Below are 25,206 nucleotides of genomic sequence, written 5' to 3' on the forward strand. Positions count from 1 at the left end.
GGGATGACCAGATCTTATGCATGTCATTGCAGGCTGACCAGGCCATACCTTTCCTAGTTTGAAAGTCCTTTTGGGAAGAAGATATATATGAACTCAAATACTTGTAGTCATCAACCTGTTTCAAAGGAGTGTTGTTAAGTGTTTTTATAATGTGGTTATTGTTGGATTTGCATATATTTACGTGTATTTTCGTCTCGTCTACTGCACTGCAATGCTCTTGCTCCAGGGAAGTCTGGAGCACTCTGGTGGAGCTGTTGCCCCCGCGACCTGACTACGGATAAATGGTTGAAGATGGATGGATGGATGGATGGACAGCAAAGCTGTTCTACTGCACAGAACAAGTCGATATCTATCATCACGTTTGGTTCACTGCACTCAAGTCATTCCCCCCCCTCCACAGCTGCAGCTGCTGTTTACCTTGTAATGTGAATGCACAAAGCGTCACTTTGTGCATGCAATATATATGGTTGGAGCTGAAGATGTTTAGGGTGGGGTGGGGTAGCGCCACGCACATGCTAACGTACCGTACGGTACATACATACATACATACAGCAGCATTCAATGATTGTGCATTCAAACAGTAGATGTGTGCATCTCGCACTCTCAGTCTTATCTTCAACTTTACCATCCATTCCCCATCTTAAGGTCCTTACACACTTACAGTATACCACCAATAAAGTCTTGAATGAATGACGCATCAATGGATAGTTTCGAGAAGAAATATTCAGTGGCGATTTACGAATCGTTTATTCGTCACACATTTGTGTGTGTGAAGATCTGTGGCCTTATCATTTTTATTCCTGTAATAAAGACTAAATCGGTCACGGCTAATTAACCACTTTCACCCTATTTTGGGTATGACATTATAGGCAAAAAGAAAATTGTGGAATCCAAAAATGAACATATATTATTTTACAGAAATACACATTGCATCGCGAACTTGCAGATCAACTATTTTCCACAACTGTTATGCAATACTTATACTACTATTAGTATAAATAATTATACTTTGCAAATACTGTACAGTGAAATCTGCATTTTGGTTAGACCAGTCATTAGTCCTACAACCTATCTCAAACCCTTCCCCTAACCTCCCACAGGGCAGCACACCTAAACCTAACCTTAACCCTCTCCCAAACCCTTAACGCACCCCTCACCAACCTTAATCCGGTCGTTTTAACGCACCCCTCACCAACCTTAATCCGGTCGTCTTAACGCACCCCTCACCGACCTTAATCCGGTCGTCTTAACGCACCCCTCACCAACCTTAATCCGGTCGTTTTAACGCACCCCTCACCGACCTTAATCCGGTCGTTTTAACGCACCCCTCACCGACCTTAATCCGGTCGTTTTAACGCACCCCTCACCAACCTTAATCCGGTCGTTTAAACGCACCACTCACCAACCTTAATCCGGTCGTTTTAACGCACCCCTCACCAACCTTAATCCGGTCGTTTTAACGCACCCCTCACCAACCTTAATCCGGTCGTTTTAACGCACCCCTCACGAACCTTATGTCTAACCGATGCTATGTCTAACCAAAGGATGCCTCCCCAGTGGGCAGCTATGGGGGCAGTGCCTCAGGGAGCAGGTAGGGACACTTCTGTTTCCCAGGTGGCCTCTCTACACGCTCAGCTACGGTTGCAGTGGTTAAAGATGTACTTTTTCTGTTTTTATGTGTCTGGACTCCTCTGGAGTTACCATTACTGAGTCTAATAGACCCCCGGGTGTGGTAATAATATTCAAATGTCTTCTCTGTGTATTTTTTGTTTCTTCCTGGAAGCTGAAAGCCTTTGAGTCAAAAGGCCCAAGCAAAAATACACCACTTTAGTGACACTCTAAAATCATCCCCTCCCCTAAGCCACTACTGTTGGAGAAGCCATAAACTACACAGGTCCATCTCGATGTTCTGGGCATCTTTGTAATGTTAGTGTTGATAAAAAGCAGGTAAAAGAGTAACGTTTGAGGCAGACTAACATCAGTCACTCTGCCGTTCACTATAGTAGAAGAGGTGTGCCTGGTGAGGGTTTAAACCCTGCAGCTACGTCGAGTCCGCCTACAGGAAATACATAAGCTGCGGCCATGAGACCTGTTCCTGGATTCGTCTATACTTTAATGAACTGGTAGGTGTGGCCACATAAAAACATAATTTTAACACTTTTTGTACACTTAAAAAGAAAATCTTCCTCCTAGTATAATCTTAATTAATACCTGATGATCATGATTTAAATCAGCCTTGCACCTCAAATCATAATCATTAGAGCACACACACAGTCCCAAATCCAGTCAGTTCTCCGCTGCCCCCCTCGACAAGAACCACTTAACGAGGCAGGAGAGCAGAGGGAGACACAGGGGTGCAGTTTTTAGGCTGTTTTATTAATTTATGGTCACAGTCAGACAAGGGATTATGTGACTAACTAGCCGTATGTGTGAAATAACACTCACATTGGTGTATCCGACTATTCAAGGACATGCAGAGCAAATTAGAGGGGCAGGCTGATATGTCCAAAAGGGCACATCAGATGCCGGGTTTCTAGCCATATTTAAAGCATAAAGCATTATTCAACCTGTTCTGTTGTACTGTTCTGCATGTTTCTACACCATACTGTCCATGCCTAACAAACTTTTCAGTATCACCCGTATTGCTTCCAAAATCATCGGACTTCCTACACCCACACTTTCTGATATGAACAATAACGCCATCACACGACTAGCACTCTCGATATCAAATGACACTGACCATCCTCTGTATCGTTTCTTTAACCTCATGCCATCTGGACAAAGATACAGAACCTTGCCATGGAACAAGGTCCGTTTTAGTAGGAGTTTTGTCCCCTCAGCCATCGCGGCATTAAACAAACTGCCCCGCCGATAGGATGGTTCTGTACACAGCATGCGGGGACCTCATGTTTTGTTTTTTGTACTGTCTTGGTGTTATGTGCTCTGTGTTGTTTTTGATGTGGGTGTTGAACTGTTGAACAGATTGTGAAGACAAATATCCGGGACAATAAAGATTATTATTATATTTAGAAATCTGTCTAGATTCTTGGTTCATCATCGTAGTTCATCATTTGAACCAAGAGTTGAGATGATGATGAACTTTCACATTTTCATCCCACGATTTTGTAACCCATTTATCACCCCTGTGTCAATTATCTAATGTGATCCTGGGCTCTACACACCCTCCGCCAACCTAGTCCCCATATATGGGGGAAATGGGGAGAGCAACGGACTTGAACTCATGCTTCCTTCATGCCTGAGTGTCCAAGTTGCTCCTTTACACCTGACAGTGGGGAGTTTCCCTGGTTGGACGTAGCGCGTGGAAGGAACACGTTATTCCAACCAGTTCCTTTCCCCTCCATCAGGCTCCCCGGCTGGCCAGGGGGAGGCAGTTTAGAGACCAGGATTAACTTTCACATTTATGTTGGGGGACTTTGCACCTCAACTTTTATGAGGATACTTATGTGCTTCTGCAGTGCATCGTGGATAATAAATGACTGTCAAGGAGACACTGATTGGATTTATATGATCCAGCTGGCCCTTCAGGTCTACAGAATGTTCAATGCCATTTTGATTATGCTGTTCTTCTTGGTTACACTAGCACCCCCGAATTCCTGTCAGATTTCAGAGAAACTGGACAAAGAAATCTTCCCTAAAGGGGTGGTTAAGCTTAAGCAGAGTCTAGGTCTAGATTTAGTTTGTCTTTCTTTTCTTTGTCAAGCCTGAAGCCTATTTCTTAATAGTCGTTATGTATTTATATTGTTTTCGTACTTCTGGAAACCATTTCTGTGGGATATAACGCAATGCTGAGGTATATGAATCATGCACAAGGGTGTGTGGATGTCAAGCATGTATGATCTACTATGAATGTGTGTGTGGTTGTGTGTCTATCATATCAACGATGCTGGCAGCATGCAGTGTGTGTGTGTGCGTGTGTGTGTGCGCGTGCGTGCGTGCATGTCTGTCATCGAAAATACTCCCAGTGATTGATTTAGACCACAAAAGCTGATACGGTAGCCTGTTACGGTTCACCTGTGCATTTATGTGTAGCAGGTCCTCTGTGCATGCATGAGTGGGTGTGTGCGTGTGCGTGTGCGTGCGTGTGCGTGTGCGTGTGTGTGTGTGTGTGTGTGTGTGAGACACTCACAGCATTCATGTCGATGCCGTTGGTGTAGGACCAGGCGTGTTGGAAGTACTCCTCCAGCCGCTGTCGGAGCGGGTTTGGGATCTGGTGGAAGCGGATGAACTCGCGCACACGCAGCATCTGGGTGTGGTAGCGCGCCGTTCCCGAATACAACCTCTGGATGATGGCCGACACATTACCGAAGATGCTGGCATACATCAGGGCTAAGGGGGGGGGGAGGGGTGGAAAAACACAGAAAGGGAACAGAAGAATTGAATTGAAGCGTCGTAAAGGCTCAATATGTCACCTCTCCCTTCACTTTCAGTAGATCCCATGATCTTTTGTGGCCAGATTTCTGGGGTCTAGTTAAGACTTTAGTAAATTATAATAAAGAAATTACCGTAAGATTTTGAAAAAACTATTACATAATTTTAGACCCCCTGTCAAAAACAGCTAAAATCATAAGAATAAAAAAAAGCAGCAAAAAAAAAATCAAGACTCAACTTTTACTTTCTCTACTTTTACATGATCCTTGGTTGAAAAATCCCCTTAAGTTGTCCTAAGGACATCCCATTGTGCCAAAAACGCCTTTTACGTGTTTTTGGGCCTTGTATTAATTCATAAAATTATTCGATTCATAAATCGTCGTTACCGTACTGTAGGAGTTGTCCATACTATTGTACTACTATACTATTGTGCCACAAAATGGCTGAAAATCTCGCAAAAATGGTTGGGGCCTGATCTGGGGAGTCACATCATGATCACGATACTAAGGAATCCAGGGAGAAAAGGATTCTGATTGTACAACCTACGGTCAAGAAGTTATCAGCCAAAACATGAAGTGTCCTGATATAGCGCCACCATAAGGCCAATTAAAAGGATTTGGGGCACCCGTGGGGGGGTGCAGGGGGGGGGGGGGGGATCATGTTGTTTGAAACACCTTGCACCAACCAATCAATATGCATGCAGGTCCAATAACGACGCTGTGTCTACTGCCCTGTTTAATTAACACACCTGGAAAAGAACAACAATGCAGTTCATTGACGTCAGCTCTGCATTTAACACTACAACACTACATGCCTGCAACTGGAGAGCCGGTAGTCTGACTCCAAATTGTGCACCTTCAGGTCAGTCAGTTAGGAGGTAAAACACGGTCAGACTACCGGCTCTCCCCAGGGTTGCGTGCTCTGTCCACTCCTGTTCACCTTTCTGACAACGCAAGACTGTCCTGCCAGGACCAGTTCCAAATCACTTCATAGAATTTCGCGGACGACGCGACAGTTGTGGGTCTTGTTGTCACGAAAGGTAATGATACACGGTACAGAGAGGAGGTGGAGCAACTAACAACCTATCCTTAATTGGTTGGTTATTAGAGGCACCAGTTTGCACACCTCGTGCTCACCATCAAGAGTTCACAGCACTAAAGGTGCATTAAAACCTGAAGATATATATTTGTTTAAAGTCGCTTCAAGTGCTACACTGTTCGTTCGCTCCACCTCACTCTCTTCCATGCGAGATCTGTAGCTCTCCCTCGAGTGGTGGATTATATATATATTTTTATATATATTTTTAAAGATTTTGTTTTTGGCTTTTGTGCCTTTATTGATAGAGAGAGACACGCAGCAAAGGTCGTCATGAACTGTACATGAACTGAACACGCGACACGCTGTCAGGCCAGAGTCTATATGTGGCATGCGCCTGGACCATTAGGCCAGCAGCTTTTCAGAGTAATATCTGTCTCATTTGCTGGGCACTCTAGCGTCATTATGTCTGTCTGTGTCCCTGTTATACCCATACAATATGGAGATATGTCTGTCTGTCTGTCTGTGTCCCTGTTATACCCATACAATATGGAGATCTGTCTGTCTGTCATCGTTCCCAATCGCCCTAGTATCAATAAAGAGCTGATAAAGCAATTCACATTCATTCTCTAGGGTCTCAAATAAGAAGGAATAAAACGTTACAGAAGATATTTGAGCTCTCTTCATTGTAAGTATGGACCTTGCTTTAGCTCTTTGCATAATTTGATGTGCACAGTTGAGTTACTGATAAAGTAGAATATTAATAATAAAAGGGATATTAAAATCTAGATTACGATATAGATATTAAAATATATTACAAATCTGGGCGACGTGGGGGGCTCAAGCAGTAATTAACCGTACGAATAAATCTAATGTCATGGGTTCAAATCTGCCTGAAAGCTGAGTCGCCTCTTATCTCCTCGCTCCCTTTCTTGCCTTACTGTTATGTAATATAGCACGCACACGCATAAATGTCAACACACGCGTGTACGTGTGCACACACACACACACACACACACACACACACACACACACACACACACACACACACACACACACACACACACACACACACACACACACGCGTGTTTGCTATAACATACCATTTCTGCTAGCCATGTCAAGTATATGTAAAGCCTAATGTTATTTTTCCAAACAGTGCCACACTTACATCCTATGAGCATGACGCAGATGGAGAAGATCTTCTCAGAGTTGGTGTTTGGAGATACATTCCCGAAGCCCACGCTGGTCAGACTGCTGAAGGTGAAATACAAGGCAGTCACGTACTTGTCCTTGATGGAGGGCCCAGAACCTGCCATAGAAGAATCACACCAATGACTTCAAACCTGTAATTTAACCACTTAACCACACAGTATTATATACTTCACAGCAACGGGGCCCCATCCTGTTCACATTAATCCCAAAGGGTCCTATTTTACACCGGGTGCAAGACGGCGACCCGATCTTCTGCCCATGGATATGTTGGACTTAAGGCTCATACATAGTCTGGATTTTCGGTGGTTAGGTAACCACCGAACTACAACATGACGTCACGAGCCGCTCCAGCCCTTCTCTCTGTTTTTACTCACCACCGCTCAACGTTATTTCAGCTCCGGTGGTCAGCTCACCACCGGAGCGGTGGTCACCTCACCACCGAAAATCCAGACTATGAATAGGCCTTTAAAAGGAGGTGTGGTCTGCCGCAGTGCTATCTTATAGAGAGAAGAGTCAACAAGCGAATACACCTTAGAACCGTTTGGTCTTCGAACCAACACAGGCCCCCAGCAGCACAGTATTTGATTAAAAGAGCGCATTGCAGGGAGCATAATGAAAACACACTAGCTGCTTGCAATCAAAGATCCATTCCCAACGGCCGATAAACCATTTTCAAGCAGTTGTTTTTCATTAATCCTAAATCAAACAAGAAAGTTGCCGTTGCTATGCATCTCCAAAGATGAGCAGGGTGAGGAGAGAGCAGGAGAGAAAGAGAGGCTTTAAAGCTGATAGAATACAACTTCAAATATACCTTTCGTCACCCTTTAAAAAAACAGCACGAATCAATGGCATCGATCCTGTTCTTTATCCGTACTGAAAAGTCAGCAGTAACTCATTTAAATCCTGCCCTGCTCTGTCATAAGATTTTCCTCAAAATGCCAGTTTTCCCCTCATCTACCTGAAATCATTATCACATTATAAAAAGCCATGTTGCAAGCTTGTAGAAAAGGTTATTTTCACAATCTGAAATACAAAAAGGATTATAGGGTTTATGTACTTTAAGTACCTGGCTGTTAATGAGAATTCTGACAACGTTTCGATCCATTTGATCTTCATCAGGTCATCACGTGATGAAGATCAAATTGATCGAAACGTTGTCAGAATTCTCAATAAAGAACATCTTTCTTCTATCTGTGGTGTGCGGGCTCCATCCAACAGTTTCTTTAGCCCAGCACCCAGCCTGTCGATGTGCGTATTCTACGTCCGCTCTATACACTACTAGTAACCACAAAATGTAGTGGTGCCATTGGCATTACAGTAATAATACAGTAATAATGATGTTTTCTCCGTACCTGGGATGGAGTCGTTGTAATGCTTTCCCAGAGACTCTCCCAGAGAGTGGAGCCAACCGATTGAACCATTCCTCTCTACGCTGCCAATGGCATACCTGGACAGAGTAAAGACATCAGCATCAGAACATATCGTTATTGATTTCAGCAACAATCAAGGTTTCATACTGATATATAGATTTGATATATTGTATTATGAATGAAGGTCCCACTGAGAGTGGATTGTATAGCCTAGAAAATGTAACCGAATGGAGAAAAGTCGTTTTAACATAATTCATTTTTATTATATTTTGATGAATTTTTCAGGGCAGTGGCGTCCTTGTGTTTCTAACTGTCCAGTCAGGGATGAGATAGACGACAGACACACCAGGTGATCCAATTAACCTCCTGGCAGCATAAGCCTAACACACACCGTCAGTGAAGCGGGTGCGCAGCGACGCGGCAACGCCTAGAAAATAGAACAGTGGCGTATCGGAGCGTCAGGCGAGACGTTAACGCACACCAGCGCGTGTCGGACGCCGCCGGTGTGGGATAGGTTCATTGAAAATAACGGAGGCGGCTGTTTTGACGCGCGGCGTTCGCAGACGGTGTGTGTAGGGCTATCCAGATAACCGAGTAGGATCTGGAGTTGTGTAATATCGTACCAGATGCAGGCCAGCCAATGAGCGATGAGGGCGAAGGTGCACATGAGGAGGAAGAGGACAGCGGCGCCGTACTCTGAGTAACGGTCCAACTTCCTGGCCACACGGACCAATCGCAGCAGGCGGGCCGTCTTCAGCAGACCAATCAGAGTCGTGGTCTGGTGGTGATAATTGAGAAAAGTGGGGGTAGAGAGAGAAAGAAAAACAAAGAGAGATTGAATGGTGGTGACAAGTAGACAGACAGAGAGACGTAAAGAGGGACAGAGATAGATTTTAAGAGAAAGAAAAGATGGTGAAGACAATGGGAACCCTGCTGTTTGTTTGCAGGAAGGTCCTGGCCTTGTCTAGCGGTGATTCATTGCAGTTGCCTTACTGCCATTGCAATTTGCAACCAATAAAAACAATACATTGTGCAGATCACAGAATGGTTGTTCAGTGAGAGCCTGAAGGCCAGGATCAATGCATTTCAAGTAGGCTACACCCTGGCCAAGTTTTACTAACTTTTTCTTCTTTATTATTGGCCCATGCACCAGTATCAGGACAAAGGCTGCCAAAACTGATTCCTTTAAACAAATAAGAACATTTTGTGATAGGTAATCTACACACACTACAGTACAGTACAATACAATACAGAACACGGGGAGACTCCAATAAAACAGGGATGTTTGCTAGAATAAAACAACATTACATGAAACATTATATTCATTCAATAATTACATAACACAACACAATTCTCTCAGACTTTTCTCACCACTATCTGTATCTGTCCTGTTTTTCCTACTGCAGTGCTGCTGCCTGCTATAACAACTTCATTCCCTTGTGGGAGCAATAAGGTTCTCTTTATACGCATGCATGCACGCACGCACGCACGCACGCACGCACGCACGCACGCACGCACGCACGCACGCACGCACGCACGCACGCACGCACGCACGCACGCACCTATAGTGGAGGCCCGTATGTCTGTTCCTCAATCTCAAAATGATCTCTATGGGTTTTGCCCTTCATGCCACAGCTCCTCTCCCTCCATGCACACGTGTCTCACCTCCTCTCCGCTGCGGTAGATGAGCAGGTCGAAGGGGATGGCGGCCACCATGTCGATGAGGAACCAGCCCTTGAAGTAGTGCACGGCGATCCGCAGCGGGTGGCTGACCACCTCGTCGTTGACATTCACGTACGTGGTCCTAAAAAAACAACAAGCATCACATCGTTGCGTATATGTGGTCCTCAAATTCGTCCTATTATGGGACGCCTGTCCTATTATTGGGACGCCTGACTAATGCGTGTGTGTGTGTGTGCTCTGACCTGAAGTTGATGAGGATGTCAATGATGAACATGATGTCCACGATGAGGTCCACCACGTTCAGAGGAGAACAGGAGTAAATACAAGTCTGCATGACAACAACCTCCTCCTGTGAGGAGGGGAGGGGAGGGGAGAGGAGAGGAGAGGAGAGGAGAGGAGAGGAGAGGAGAGGACGAATGGCGCGCAAGGAATTATTAATCTGACTTAAATGTTATACATCACACTTCCTGACAGATTAATTAATTTGCATATGTACAGTATACACAAAGTAACATGAATAAAGAGCAGAAACTGTGTCAGTGCTAGAATCAATCTGAATCATGAATGAAAAATTAAAAAGACACAGATTAGTTTTTTTGCTAAGACATGGAATTTCCTAGAAAAACAGGTCATCGCAGACAGGAATAAATGAAGTGCTGAAGCTAGTGTGTGTGTGCGTGCGTGCCATGCGTGCCTTTGTCTTTGTTAGCTTAGAATTGGTGCTCTCAGTGTGTCCTTTATTTAAATCACCACTATATTATTTTTTCAACACTGCTTTATTACTATTTATTGCATTTTTCTTTCTTATAGTTATTGTATTCCCTTTACAAGTATAATAACTCTGAAGCACTTCCAAAGTTCAATATGATAAAGTGTATTACTATTGTAGACAGCAAAGTACTTAACCACTTAATTAATTAAGCCCTATTTTATGCATCATGGACTGGCCCGATAAAGTCAATGGAGGTGACGCAACTCTCCAATACAGTGGTTTTCAACCAGTGGTCCGGGGACCACCAGTGGGCCTTGAGGGGGTTCCAGGTGGTCCTCTGCTAAATGATGGGAGAGTTGGTAACCAAATGGACCCTTATACTGCATAGATCTTTAACTCTTGAGAGCGTAAAATGAAACCAAATGTGTATACACATTTTGAGAGAATGTAGAAGATTTTTTTATTTTGATTAACGTTTGCCTGTTGGTATCTCTCCTATGGGTACCAAGTTCAATACAGCATGGAATTGTGGACAAAATATTCTTGGGTCTGAGATGTTAAATGTCATCAAAATGGCGGTACCACGAGGCTCAAATGCTGAATAAATAATGGGCCTTAATATGAAAAGGGTTGAAAACCACTGCTCTAATTGTCACGATGCAGGACCCAGAATGCAGAACAGAACAGACTGGTAAAGACAGGAGAGGTCAAATGGAGAGGGATTCATTCACCCGCAACTCAGGAATACAAACAGGACAGGAAATACTACAGAACACCATAACAACAAATATACTCTAGCCAGAGTGTAGAGTAGCGACACGCTTTGATCTCACCGCAAAGTGGGTGCCGATGGGCTATAGTTCCAAACATTGCTCCTATGGCTGGAACTATCCCGTTGAGATAGAATGAGCACTTCCTCATTCCATTGTTACAATGAGAGTCAACACTCTCTTACGTAATTACTATGACTCTAGCAGTGAACTGAGGGTTTAAGTAGGCAGGGATAATCAGACACAGGTGGTAATCAACATAGGGATTGGCTGGGAGACTAACAGGACACAGGTGGAGAACACTAGTAATCACAGGTAGAAGCCCTTTCCACACAAAAGAAGCTGTGCGGCGTGTGCGCAGCTGGTTTTGAGACAGCTGGTGGATGGGAATCAAGCTCCACCTTCGTGGACGATTGACGCTGAGGAGAGCGCTTCCGGGAATCTGGCCGTCGCGCAAGTCGTCCGCGGAAGTGGAGCTTCTTTTCCATCCACCAGCTGTCTAAAAACTGTGCGCAGCCGAGAACGCGCGCGGCTCTTTAGATAGTGTGGCAGCGCCTATAGGGTGAGACAACAACAGAGGTAACAAGGGTACAAGGACAACAGGACACACTTCAAAATAAAGGTATACGCAAATAATACATGCCCACCTGGTCGCTGAGCAGGAAGGCAGCCGAGTAGGGCGTGAGGATGGCCGTGTATATGACCAGCAGCAGGATGAGCCAGTCCCACACTGCCTTGAAGGGGCTGTAGTGAAGCACCGTCCACTTGTGGATGCGAGGAGCCTGCAGCTTGTACTCTGGAAGGACGTCTGCGCCCAGAGACAACACCTGGACAGAGAGACAGACAGAGAGACGAGAAACTTAGATTTCGTCTCACAGCGGTTATACCTGTAACATTGATGTGTCATCTTGTAGAGTATTACAGAGATTTCCCTGTGCAAACAGCACAGGCACGCATGCACAGACACAGACACACACACACACACACACACACACACACACACACACACACACACACACACACACACACACACACACACACACACACACACACACACACACACACACACACACACACACACACACACACACACAAGCTTCTGCATGCAAAAGCTGTTGGCCTCAATGTCTGGCACAACTATGAAATATGCAATTACATCGATGGAGCCACCGTCCACTGAGCAGTAGGACGAGACCTGTTCTGAAGGCTACAAACCCTCCCAGGCGATATTATTCACACACACGCTCACATGCACAAGCACAAGCACACACGCGCACACTGCAGAAACAGTAGCCTTGATATCCAGGCTTTTATTTTCGTTAAACAGTGTCACACACATACAAATATGCATGTTTTTTTTACATGTGTGTATTCCAAGATGCAAGCCCACACACAATTTTATTTGGCTTTATTGGCATGAGAAAACATACGTTTACATTGCCAAAGCAGAAAGAACAATACAACACACACACACACACACACACACACACACACACACACACACACACACACAAACGGTGGGGTAAGTAGCCATCTGCTGAGCTCTCTGTCCTGGTTCAGAATGAATGAATTAATGGTGGTATGTATGCAGCCAGGCACAACATCCGGACAATGTGCCTGTCTACTCTACTGCAATCGGAACAGGAGCTACAGGAGCCCAGCTGCTCTGTGGACTCAGGCGCAACAATAACCTAACCTAGCAGCAATGACGTAATGAAACAATAAATAATGTAATGCAACAATAAATTATGTCATAAATATAACAATAATGGTTACGTAACACCAACAATAATGTCATTTAACTAGAGCGGTGCCAGTTGGCATGCACTGGCCAGCTACTTGGAATGATGCAAGTTGGAAATGAATGTGATGTCAGAACAGGCCAGCGCATACCCTCTATTGTAACTAAAGTAACATAAAGTGTAGTATTGCTTTCAAGTAACAGATAACACACGTTATATTATACATTATCAATCATTCATGAAATAAGACATTCTTCCCGTCCAGCCTAACAGAATAGTTTTTCCAGTGGCTTGAAGCTGAAAAACAATACTTGGAGGAGAAGGTTGACGATATCAGCCTGTGGAGCTGTTAAAACCAATCAACACCACTTTGAAATGCACAATCCAGTATCGAGCGCCAGTCTGACTGACAGTCAGCCACCAGGACACTAACGAGGCAAGGCTGGCCAGTGATCTGTGGACAAGATTAATACCCTGACCTGATACAGTACCTGTGATAGCGTAAGCTGAGGCGTGCGTATGTGTGTGCGTGCGCGCGCGCGTGTGTGTGAGTGTGACTGTGTGCATGCAGAGATGAGGCAAACACATTGTTCTGCCCTCACGGTGATACTGTCTGTATACCAGTCAAGCACCTGCTCCTACCAAACCTTCTTCTCTAACCTGATCATAATTTCGGATCCACTGTGCGTGCGAGCATGCGTGCGTGTAATGTAATTAGTGTCTGTAGGTAACATGATAGTTGCTCAGTGAAGCGGTAGTAAACATTGTGTGTTCATTTGTGCCATCAGGTTTCTGCAACGCTTGCTTGATCCGTGCTGCAGAAACAACAAGGAGTTTGAACACAGAGCAAGTTTTTTCGTGCGTTTTGCAGATCCAAAATCCGCACAAGAAAAATGTCACGCAAAACATCCTTGCACACTGAGTGTGATGCGAATAGTTGCAATGTTTTTGCAGAACGAAATTGAGTGGAGCAGCAGAAGTAACTAAGGATGATCCTCCTATCTGTGAGCGGTCAAATATCTACTCCTTCCCTCTCTCTCACCGGACACTGCAACCTCATCCTTTCATCTCCACTATCTCATCTGCATCCGACCAACACTGTCCTCTCTCATCCAGGCCAGCTCGCTCATGTCCACCGGCTCCCTGGTTACCTGAAACCCTCAGATCTGAACAAACACCTCTCAGGGCAGCCGGAATTAAGGAAGTGGCGCAAGACAAAGATACCCGATGGCCTCTCCCACTTTCACTCACACCTTTCTGACCTTCCCCCTCTCACTAACCACTGCAAAAACCTCTTTCTACCACACAAAAATCCAATGCTGTACCTCTAATCCTAAGGAAGCTCTTCTCCACTTTCCTCCTTAAACCCCCTCCCCCCCACTCAACCTTCATCCCTCACTGCTGATGATGCTTTTGTAACCTACTTCGAGAAGGTGGTTGATGATATCAGCCTCCACACTCAAGCCTCTGGACTCAGTTCACTACTCAGCTCTGAGGTTTATTACTGGTGACAGCTACGATACTCATCACTGTACCCTGTATGATAATGTGTCTTCTCCGACTGAAAGACGCAATAATCACTGGCACCTCTTAATATATAAAGCCCTGGTCATTATATTTCATCCATGTTACATCAGAAACCTAGTCGTATTGTAACTCGCTCCAGTGATTGGCTAGGCCTTCTGGTCCCTTTTGCCAACTCTGAACTTGGAAAGGCTGCTTTCAGCATCAGTGCACCTGATTGGTGCACCCGATTCTTGGAATCTCTTGCAACAAGAACTTAAACTTAAAACCCTGGCATCAATTGGTCATTTTAGGAATATACTCAATAACCGTCAATGACCTGCATGGTGCTGTTTTAACTGATTGCTCAATTGTTTTAACGGATTGTTGTAACTAATTGTTTTAGTATGTATTACTGTTTTTTATTGTTCATAATAATCTCGGCATCATTGTAAATGAGGGGTTCCCTCAATGGTCTCTCACTCTCAGAGAATTTAAATAAAGGTTGAATGAATAAATTCCCCATAAAAAAGTGTCTGACTCAACTAAAACTAACCCCAACATACCATGCATGTCCTCCTTCTCTCCTCTATCCCCAGACGAGACTACCAGACTACAGACTGGTATATCACTCCTTTACTTTCTTTCTAAAAACTTTCTTTTCTAAAAAGAACGTGTCGTCTCCAACCAGCTCTCTCTCTCCATCTCTCACAGAACAACCTGCTGGATCCGCAGTAAACCATACATATTTTAAGTTGTGGTACTCTCTCCTCTACCCTGAGCCACAAAGGCTAATATAATGAACTAGCAGAAGGTGTGTGTGTGTGTTCTGGGATGGAGTTGTAGGATTAACCTTATTTTGTGAGGTCAGCAGCTTATTTTTCAATATATCAGATCCAAATGACATTGACATTGCCCCTGCCAATATTTCAAGAGCACTTATATTTATAAACATGTATATCCTGGTAAGAAATTCAATTCAATCTCGAGATAGTTTCTTGTCTATTATGTCTAATAAGAAAGTAACCACTTCAATGTCACCTTCTGCACCCTGGAACCAGCCTTGTGTAGACCCAACCACAACGGCCCATAACTAAAGAAGCCATGATCGCGTTTACAAAATACATTTTCCAGGTTAAAGAAAATACGATCATCCGCCCCTCCAGACAGCCTGGAGTCACATCGTGGGTCCCGTGGTTCGACAAAATATGGTAAATAAATACTGAAAAACACTGGTGGCATCATTTATCAAGTAATACCTGGCAATCAATGTGTTTTAAGTTGACCAGAGCTGATCTTGTGTAGTAATTTTTCTACGTAGGATTATGTGTGCAATATGTGTTTTTAGATACTTTAGTCATGGCGCCATAGTTCATGACCAAAATTTGTCCCGAAAATGTGGTCTCACTTCCATCCTGGACTACAAGTCACACCTCCACGCAGCCTCCCCCCTCTCCACAAGGTGGGGCAGTGTACCAAAGCATTATGGTCATAGGAATTCAGCAATCCAGTCAAACACACACTCAGACTTCATTGTTTTTCTGGCCATAGGGTGCCAATTTCAAATTGTGCTACTGTTATCTACTACTAATTGCAGTTTCTTCCAGCGGTGAAAGGTCCCCTTGGGCAGTATAAGCACTATTAAAACCCAAAGCCAGAGTTTTGAAAGTCAGCATCCGTAATGGACGAGTCCGGACATGTCTGGGTTGAGGCAGACAATTCCAAACTTAATAGAATGTGCAAACCGTTGGATGAACAGAATCCTTGATCCACATGTGCTCGACCAGACGACCACCTAGGGTAGAGTTAATCACCTGTGTGCACCAGAGAATCCATGCCGATGCCTCTGTAGGGATGAAGCTGAACCCTCTGTAGGGGTGAAGCTGACTCCCCTCCATGGGATTGAAATAAACTGCCTTTTAATCACAGCAGCTTGTGAAAGCCATGATCCTGGCTCTGCAGCATTGACAGGCCAGGTCACAGCCTTTTACGCAGAGCCTGGTAGTTAATGGTCACTGAGGGGGCGCTTGTTTTACAGGCGACCGGATTAAGGTTGGTGAGGGGTCCGTTAAAATGACCGGATTAAGGTTGGTGAGGGGTCCGTTAAAACGACCGGATTAAGGTTGGTGAGGGGTCCGTTAAAACGACCGGATTAAGGTTGGTGAGGGGTCCGTTAAAACGACCGGATTAAGGTTGGTGAGGGGTCCGTTAAAACGACCGGATTCAGGTTGGTGAGGGGTCCGTTAAAACGACCGGTTTAAGGTTGGTGAGGGCTGCGCTGCTCCGTGCTTGCGGTTATGGCTAGGTTAGGGTGTGAGGTATGTAGTAGCCGACGCTGTAAAACAAGCATCCCGTCAGCGCCCATTGAAACCGAGGCTCTACGTAAAAGGTCGTCCCAGGTCACAACAGGCGTCACAGACATGGATCTGCTAAACACTGCTCTACAGCAGTGGTTCCCATTAAACCTTTCAGCCTGTGACCCAAAACAGAAATCTGTTTTTCCCCCCCGGGACCCAAACGAGTGAAAATAGCAGATTCACAAGCTCTGCGGCACGTTGTGAGCTTGTTTAAATGGGTATTTCAATACTTAATTAAAGATTTGTTCTAATTGATGGAATTTCTTCGATTTTTCTTTTAGTTCGTCATGATGTTACTGGGAAAAAAATGAATAGAGGGTATGCGCATGACATCATCATCAAACCCGGACGTTGTGCAGAAACTGTGCCTACTGAGTGGCAAAAAAACTACTTTCTGGCCTTGACAGCTCATACATCCAAACAGAAAAGTCAATCTGATTGCATTAAACAACGTTAAACAATGTTAAACTCACTTTGCACGTTGCTTTGCCACTCGATGTGCCATTCACTTTATGCATGCGCATACCCTCTATTTTGGTTTAATGCTCAGACAGCATTGTTTTAAGACTTTTTTTTTTTTTTGTTTATAACTACTTTTAAAATTGTACTATGTTAAAAGTGCACAGGGGTTACTTGGGGTCTCAGTCAGCGCCCCGGACCATGGGACCACTCAAATGAACTGTGGCATGTTTGGTGGACCAGCTGCCCCCTGCTCATTGGCCAGAGGCTAGCGTGTGTTGGCAGCTCTACGGGAAGCTGTCAGACCCTCTGAGCACTCATGCAACATCTAGGTTACTTATGTGAAGATATAGTTAGGTACCAACTGGTGTTGACTGAAATTGTTCGCCGGCTACCTTTTTCACTGACGAAAACTAAATAAAAACTAAGCTAAGTCTAATGATCTTGCCATAAAATAAAGGCTTCTTCACTTGACTGGAGTGCCTTGAAGCCCTGGACCCTTCTTGTTTGAACCCTCACCAGCGAGCACCTGTTTTTCAGTTCACAACTACAAAGGACCACGGCAGCACTTCTTTCCTCTATTCAAAAACGAAGCTATGCCGACTAAAACTATGACTAAATATATTGACAATCTCATCAAAAAAGTTAGGTAAATGTTAGGGAGAATGTGGAGAACACTCTCAAGGCCTGCCAAAATAATTTGTTGTCAACAAAAATAAATCAACCGTATATATAGTGGACTGAAACTAGACTAAAGCTGAAACATTTCAGATGGCTAAAATATATACACACACACACACACACACACACACACACACACACACACACACACACACACACACACACACACACACACACACACACACACACACACACACACACACACACACACACACACACACACACACACACACACACACACACACACACACACACACACACACACACACACACACACACACACACACACACACACACACACACCCACCCCTCTCAGCTGTTTGTAACCTTCCACACGTATCTCCAGGTTATATTTTTAGCAGTCTGTGTATAAAAAAAAAGGCAACTTCATGAAAAAAGGGGGGAAAAAGCAAGGCGGGGAGGGATGTGGGGGGGGGGTAGTAGCTGAGAAAAGTGCAGATGTCAAGACACATATAAAATAAAGGCAGATATGGCAAAGTTGTATTTAAGGGCAACTACCTCTGGGGGAGTGGGGAAATCACATAATGGGTCCATCTAAATCAGGAAGCAGAAGAATAAACCTGCACACTCATCTGCTCCAATTAGAATGAACTGACAACGTTAGGAGCCAAGGCTCTTCCTCGGGTCAAACTCACGATGTGTGTCCATCTAAAATCAATGAAATCTCGATAAGAAGGTGACCCAAACACTCTTGTAAGGGGGTCCCACTCACTGCCACGAAATAGTTTCAGATGGGGGTCCATGAGCAAATGCAAAGTTTGAGAACCTCTGGTCTCCACACACGATAATGTTCCACTATAAGTGTGTTTTCTGGATGCAATTTTAGCTTTAACTTTCAACCTCACGTCCCAATGTGGGGCATGTCGTTATAGGCAAAGATTTGATCAAACATTGTGGAAAAAAGCAGATCTACACGCTCCCAACGGGTCTGGCTGGTTCTCTCTCTGCTGTCTCCTGTTTGATGAATGGATATAGCTCTAGGCAGAAGCTTTTCAATTCAGCTCTTTAAAATCATAGTCACGCTCTCATGTAAGACACTGTGGGGTTGTGCTCATGGGAGCTTTTTGGAAAAGGTGTCTGGGTTATTTTTTCTAAAATACCTACTATTAAATACTCTATTTTGCTACAATGTCTGTCTGAGGAACCATCAACAGATTTCCTACTATACGAGCCTACTTCTGTTTGTTTGTTGCCAGATCAAGCAAACTGCTCATTAGCTGAGGCTGCACACCCAATGGCTGTGTGTGTGTGTGTGTGTGTGTGTGTGTGTGTGTGTGTGTGTGTGTGTGTGTGTGTGTGTGTGTGTGTGTGTGTGTGTGTGTGTGTGTGTGTGTGTGTGTGTGGCCTATATGCAACTCAGAAGAAGAGTGTATTTGCTTTTACACAATATTATTGTGTTGGCGAAAAGCGTACAAGTAAGTATTCAAGTGTGACTGTGTGTGTGTGTGTGTGTGTGTGTGTGTGTGTGTGTGTGTGTGTGTGTGTGTGTGTGTGTGTGTGTGTGTGTGTGTGTGTGTGTGTGTGTATATATATATGTGTGTGTATATGTTGTATTTATCTGTCAACCAGAGAATAATTAAATAAGTATAACAAGGATGATTCACATCTAGTCATCTGGGTATTCGAGAGGAAAGTTCCACTGATCCTGCGGCTCAAAGAGGGCTCAAAAACACATTAAATTGGAGAGAGATAGAGAGGCCTGCTTTGGTCTCGCTGGAAGAAAAACTGTATCTATTGACTGTGAACTTATCAGCAGCAGACAGTCATAATAATTAAGATGGTAGTCTTTGTTGTCAATTTAAGCTTCTAGTGCCTAACCCAGAGGCTTGGATGTGTGAATCACACAGGCACACACACACACACACACACACACACACACACACACACACACACACACACACGCACACACACTTTCTAATACATCATTATTAAAAAGGTATTAAACAGACAAGCTACGGTATTAGATTCAAGATACCAGCCAATCCTGCGTGGATCAGTGCGGCTCACAGGGTGAGCGACACCTCCATGTTACATGTTTTTCCACAAATGAATGCCCTTCATCATACAAAAGTGTTTGCACAAAAGTTGTGAAAATGGCAGGTCTGCAAGCTCTCAACACATTGTGATGCGATCGATCTACACTTTCTACAGAGCTTGTAGATCGGCTATTTTCACTATATATTAAATTTTTATTTATTTTATAATATAACACGAAATGTTTTGGACATATAAAGTTTCCATGTGACAGCGACAATGTGTTCTATTAGTTTTTTGTATTGACCTTGGACTGTATAAAAGGGACTAAATGTGGAACGCCCTACCAACAAATCCCTTGACTCCTTCAAAACCGCTCTCAAAGGGCACCTACGGACGGCTGCAATTCGAACCTGGCCCCCGTGAAATATGAATCCCCACCCGTTTTTCCCCCTCACTGTATATGTTTCTTTTCCCTTTTTACCTCCTTTATGATGAATTCCTGTTCTGTTCTTTGGCTAAATAGAAGTGTATATTTGTACAGTACGTCTACAAATGTTTTGATGAATTGAACAAGGTGGACCCTCTTGTAAACAAGTGTCATGCTTTATTGGGTCGTCCACTCACAGTTAACAAGTTGTGCTTGAAATGTACTGTAATTCTGAAAACTGTTAATAAATACTTCAATCAATCAATCAATCATTCAATCAATCAATGAGTTGTCGGTGGAATGTCTTAAAGCAGGCTGAAGTCAGGGGTGGGCGTGAGAAAACGGCAGCCTGTTGATAAAATAAAATATTGATCATGCTCAAACTTTATGAAATATTGAGCATGTTTGCAGAAGCTCTTGGCAAGAAGTTAAGAACCCACTCTTCTCCTCTGTGGCAAGACCCACTCTTCCCCTCGCAATTTTTGAGCGGTGCACACCACTCCAATAAAGGGCTGTGTGTGACCATATGTCTGTCTGTGTGTTTAGAGTACGACCTAGTGATAGTGACCCCTGCAGATGATTAGGGTCACCCTCTGTTTAGCAGCCGGGCCATTCACACTAAGCAGCTAATTGGGGTCACATTTGGTTCACACACACACACACACACACACACACACACACACACACACACACACACACACACACACACACACACACACACACACACACACACACACACACACACACACACACACACACACACACACACACACACACACACACACACACACACACACACACACACACACACACACACACACACCTCAACGCTCAGTTGACACGGGTGTGATATTTAAAATCAAAATGTCATTTACATAACAAAACAATAAAATGGAACAATATTCAAGCAAAATGGATTCCTATGAAATCAGGCGATACGTGCCAGAAGGTTACTTCACTTCACTTGATTGCAATCGAGACATCAGGCTGATCAGACTGGTTTTGATTAGGAAACGTGTAGCCTTGGAAACCGAGACGTTTTTATTTCAAGGGAGAAGTCTGGGTCCACTTCAATTCGGCATAGAGTAGCGCAAACATTGCTGACTTTTTGCTGATTTCTGATCGTCTGCACCTTTGTTAAATTGGTACACACACTCCTCTCTCTCTGTCGCTCTAAGTAATTAGTCTCATGTCGCGCATGCCATAAAAAGCATAGTTGAGTTCCAGGCTAGGAAACGTGGCAAGATCCCTCTAACCCATCACCCGTAACCCTAATGCACCGGCCATGTACGTCAGCTTCGCCATGTTTTCGTTTCAGTGGCAGTAATATATTTCCCGTGTTTCCTAATCGCAGCGGAGAATACATGCAGTCGGCTCCAGGCAAGCCTGCTGGCTCTATTGTATTCCAGTGATAAGTAAAGTAACCTACTGGTGATTATCGGTCCATAACATTCGAAGTGGGTGGAAATACCCGCAAGTAGCCCCTTTGTTTGCAACTCCTCCAACACAATCACGTGCAGGATGTCCATTCTGTTCTTCTAATTACACATACTAGTCCATGCAATGACGTCACATCACTGTAGCTAAAATAATGATGCTTGGCAGGGAGAGCAACAGACAACCCCCCCTCTAGGTACTACAGAACAGAGACTACACTAGAGCGGAATTAACAATGACATCAGACAATGACATTGATCAAATAAGACCAGCATGAAAAGGAGGAGCTGAGAGCTGGGCGTCAGCTGATAGTGGAGGGCCTCGTCTGGCAGGGAGCGCTGAGCACATGGCCTGCCAGAACCATGCTCTACTTATACAACTAGGTGTTTGTTTTATAACTGCATTCATTGATTAGGAGGAAATACGAAATGATTTACCGCTGCTCTTCTCTCTTTTATGAGTAAAAAGAGAGACAGAAGTAGATGGTTAAAGGGATCAACGACAGGTCTCCTCCAGAGGTCTGCTCAAGAGGGGCGCAACAATGCAAGCGTAAAATAAATCTAAACAGTATCCAGGTCTGGTGAGTCACGAAGCGAGCACAACAAACACCGCGACTGCTCCGCGCAAAAACGCAGGTCTAATTGGACATGAACTATAGACGTGTTACTGTATGTATCGCTTCATGTTCGAAAGGCCCTTAAGGCTTCCTGTATCGTTGCGGATGATGTCAGTATGTGTGCAGTTTGAAAAGGACTCGTCATGCTAAAGACATAGACCGGAGACAGAGGAATGGGACCGAGACAAAGAAAACATGGTGGGTTTTAAAGGTCGACGAACAAGCAAAGTTGCCCTTTGAGTCACTTTGTTTACTGACAGCCTAGAGGAGAGGGTCAGCAGGAGGGACCAAGATAACTGGGGTATAAGGTGAGAAGTGGGGGGGGGGGGGGGGGGATGGATAATAAAGAGAAAGAGATGGAGGGGATGGAGCATGAAAGCACAACATTCAGGTAATGTCATAGAATGTATACGTACAGTGTGCATTCTATTCTGCAGTGTATCTACTGTACAGTATGTACTGTACGACTGTGTTCATTGGAACCATTGTGTTTGTCTGCTTTAAAGCATGTGCATCTTAATGTGTGCATCCATGTGTGAGGACTTGGCTATGTAATGTATGCATGCATACGGATGCACTGTAATGTATGCATGCATACGGATGCACTGTAATGTATGCATGCATACGGATGCACTGCATTAGTCTAAAAGCTGCCTGCCACAACACTTGGATTTCTAGCAGCCGACCTTTTTCTCCAGTTTCCATTAAAACATCAAAAAAGCATAATTTATACAGTATGTAACCCCAGAAAACAGCCAGACCCAATCTCTCTCTCTCCATCTCTATGCCTCTCCTCTCCTCTCCTCCCACCAACCTCCTCACAGCAGCCTTCTCCTTTAATATCCATCAGTAGAATCTCTCTCTCTCTGTCTCTCTCTCTCTCTCTCCTCCATGTCTCCATGCACTCTCATGTTATCTGTGTTGTCCTTCATCTATATACATATACATAACATACACTGTAGCTCTGCTGTTATCTTTTTACGATTTATTTATTTTTTTGGACTTCTCTGCCCCTACCGACAAGACAGTTTACAGTGGAGAGAGACAGGAAATGGAGAGAGAGAGAGAGAGACGGGGAGTGACACATGATCTGGACCCGAATCCGCAACATACTGTAAACGCTGCCAGACCAACCGCACCAGAGCCCATACAGTACTGTATGCGGCATGCAGCCGGATCTGCAAGAACAAATCTAGTTTTCCTCCGACTTCCATTTCTTTGTCCCTCTCAGCCTCTCGTATTTCTGCCTCTCTCTCTCCATCTTCTAACCCCGGAGGAACTTTAAATATGAATGCAGCAATACGACATTACACAGAGCATACCAACGCATGCACACATCTACAACACAAGGAAAGGCTTCAGAGTTTTTAATATTTCCTCTCTCTCTCTATCTCTCTCTGAGATACCACTTTCCTCTAAGCTTTCAAACTCAAAGATATGCATAATATCTATCCATCCGTATGCTTCTCTGTTACTTGGAAAAACAAACAAACACAAGACTCACATCTTCACATCCACTGCAAGCACTTCAGCAGTGATGTGGGACAGAATATCTCGGCGATGTGCAATATTGATGGACTTGGTGCAGAGATTCGCCCGCTGTTCATGTGTGTGTGTGTGTGTGTGTGTGTGTGTGTGTGTGTGTCTCTTTTGAAGAGGGCGTCATGTGATCACAGGATGCCACCACGCATTACATCCAAACTTCATACTATGGGGAATCCAGGCCACTTGAATAAAATATGCTGTGTGGACTCGGGCCAGCCGCAGAGGGAGATACATTAGTGGAGAATAATACATATGTCTTAATGGCTTTTTACTTACTCTGTCTTACTGACTTATCTTTGTGTTCACACCTGCTAGTTTCGGGTTTGTACAGCGTTTGGAAGCGTTACGTTTGCATGGGAGCCGAACACAGAACATTCGCCTCGAGTCGAAAGCGTTTGTGAACTCCATGTCTACGCTATCATTTTGGCGTAACGTTGGGATTGGCGTGCATCAGCTGCAGCACCTGACCCCAGGAAAACTAACGCCGTTCACTGCTAGTCTGCCCCGACTTCTCTTGGCTTGATGTGCTGGCTGGATCATTTGGCACTATTATGGGTTCACATGCTTCAAAGCTTAAGAAAGGCTTGACTTATGCAGGAAACAGAATTACTGATCTTCTAGTTTGTGTGTGCCAATTTATAGCCTGGCATGCCTGCATGTTTTTGAACGGGATCAGAGTCTGTATTACACTCAACGATAAGTTGAAGTCTTTGACTTCCTTCAATGCTCCACGGACATTCCTCAGAGGGTAGTACTGTAAATGGTGGATACTGTAGATGAATAGTCTTTATACTATGGATGAGTGAACTTACTGTCCACACAATGACCGCTTGGCCTAGCAATTATTATCTGTTTAATGTGCCTGCAGCTGTTTTTTGTGAATCAGACAGAGGCAATAATGGCTGTACGAGACACTAATGTGTGCATAGTGCATGCATGGCTGCAGCAGACAATCTGGATAACGTGCACTTGTTGAGAGTTGTTGTGGTCAATGTTGTTTTGGTTCACTGGATGTTTATATTGTTTGATGTTTCTTTAATTGTGTTTTTATAATTTTCGTTTTTTATGTCTTGAGCATCTGCTAGACTGCTGCTTTTGTGTGATCAAGATAGGGCGTTCATTTACAAATAAAGGGGGAAAAACAGACAAAATATTAAAATATGGAGATAGGAGGTTTCTGCCCGGACAGCCCGATAGCAATAAAGTGGACTGGATGTTGAGGGTGCTATTACACACATACTGTACATGCATTCGCATGGGAGTCCTG

General features: G+C 44.2%; 1 protein-coding gene across 1 annotated transcript in view; it reads right to left on the reverse strand.

Moving 5' to 3' along the window:
• Positions 1-25,206, reverse strand: part of kcnh2b (potassium voltage-gated channel, subfamily H (eag-related), member 2b) — a gene marked incomplete at both ends in the record, with an annotated part of 236,053 nt that overhangs the window by 11,757 nt on the left and 199,090 nt on the right. The window contains 7 exons of the mRNA XM_080793801.1: positions 4,148-4,347; positions 6,596-6,736; positions 7,992-8,086; positions 8,633-8,787; positions 9,675-9,813; positions 9,935-10,041; positions 11,822-12,001. Coding sequence (XP_080649927.1) covers positions 4,148-4,347; positions 6,596-6,736; positions 7,992-8,086; positions 8,633-8,787; positions 9,675-9,813; positions 9,935-10,041; positions 11,822-12,001 — 1,017 coding nt within the window. The remainder of the gene's footprint in view (positions 1-4,147; positions 4,348-6,595; positions 6,737-7,991; positions 8,087-8,632; positions 8,788-9,674; positions 9,814-9,934; positions 10,042-11,821; positions 12,002-25,206) is intronic.

This window comes from Protomyctophum bolini, assembly GCF_963924005.1.
Source record: "Protomyctophum bolini genome assembly, chromosome: 21".
Taxonomy (NCBI): Eukaryota; Metazoa; Chordata; class Actinopteri; order Myctophiformes; family Myctophidae; genus Protomyctophum; species Protomyctophum bolini.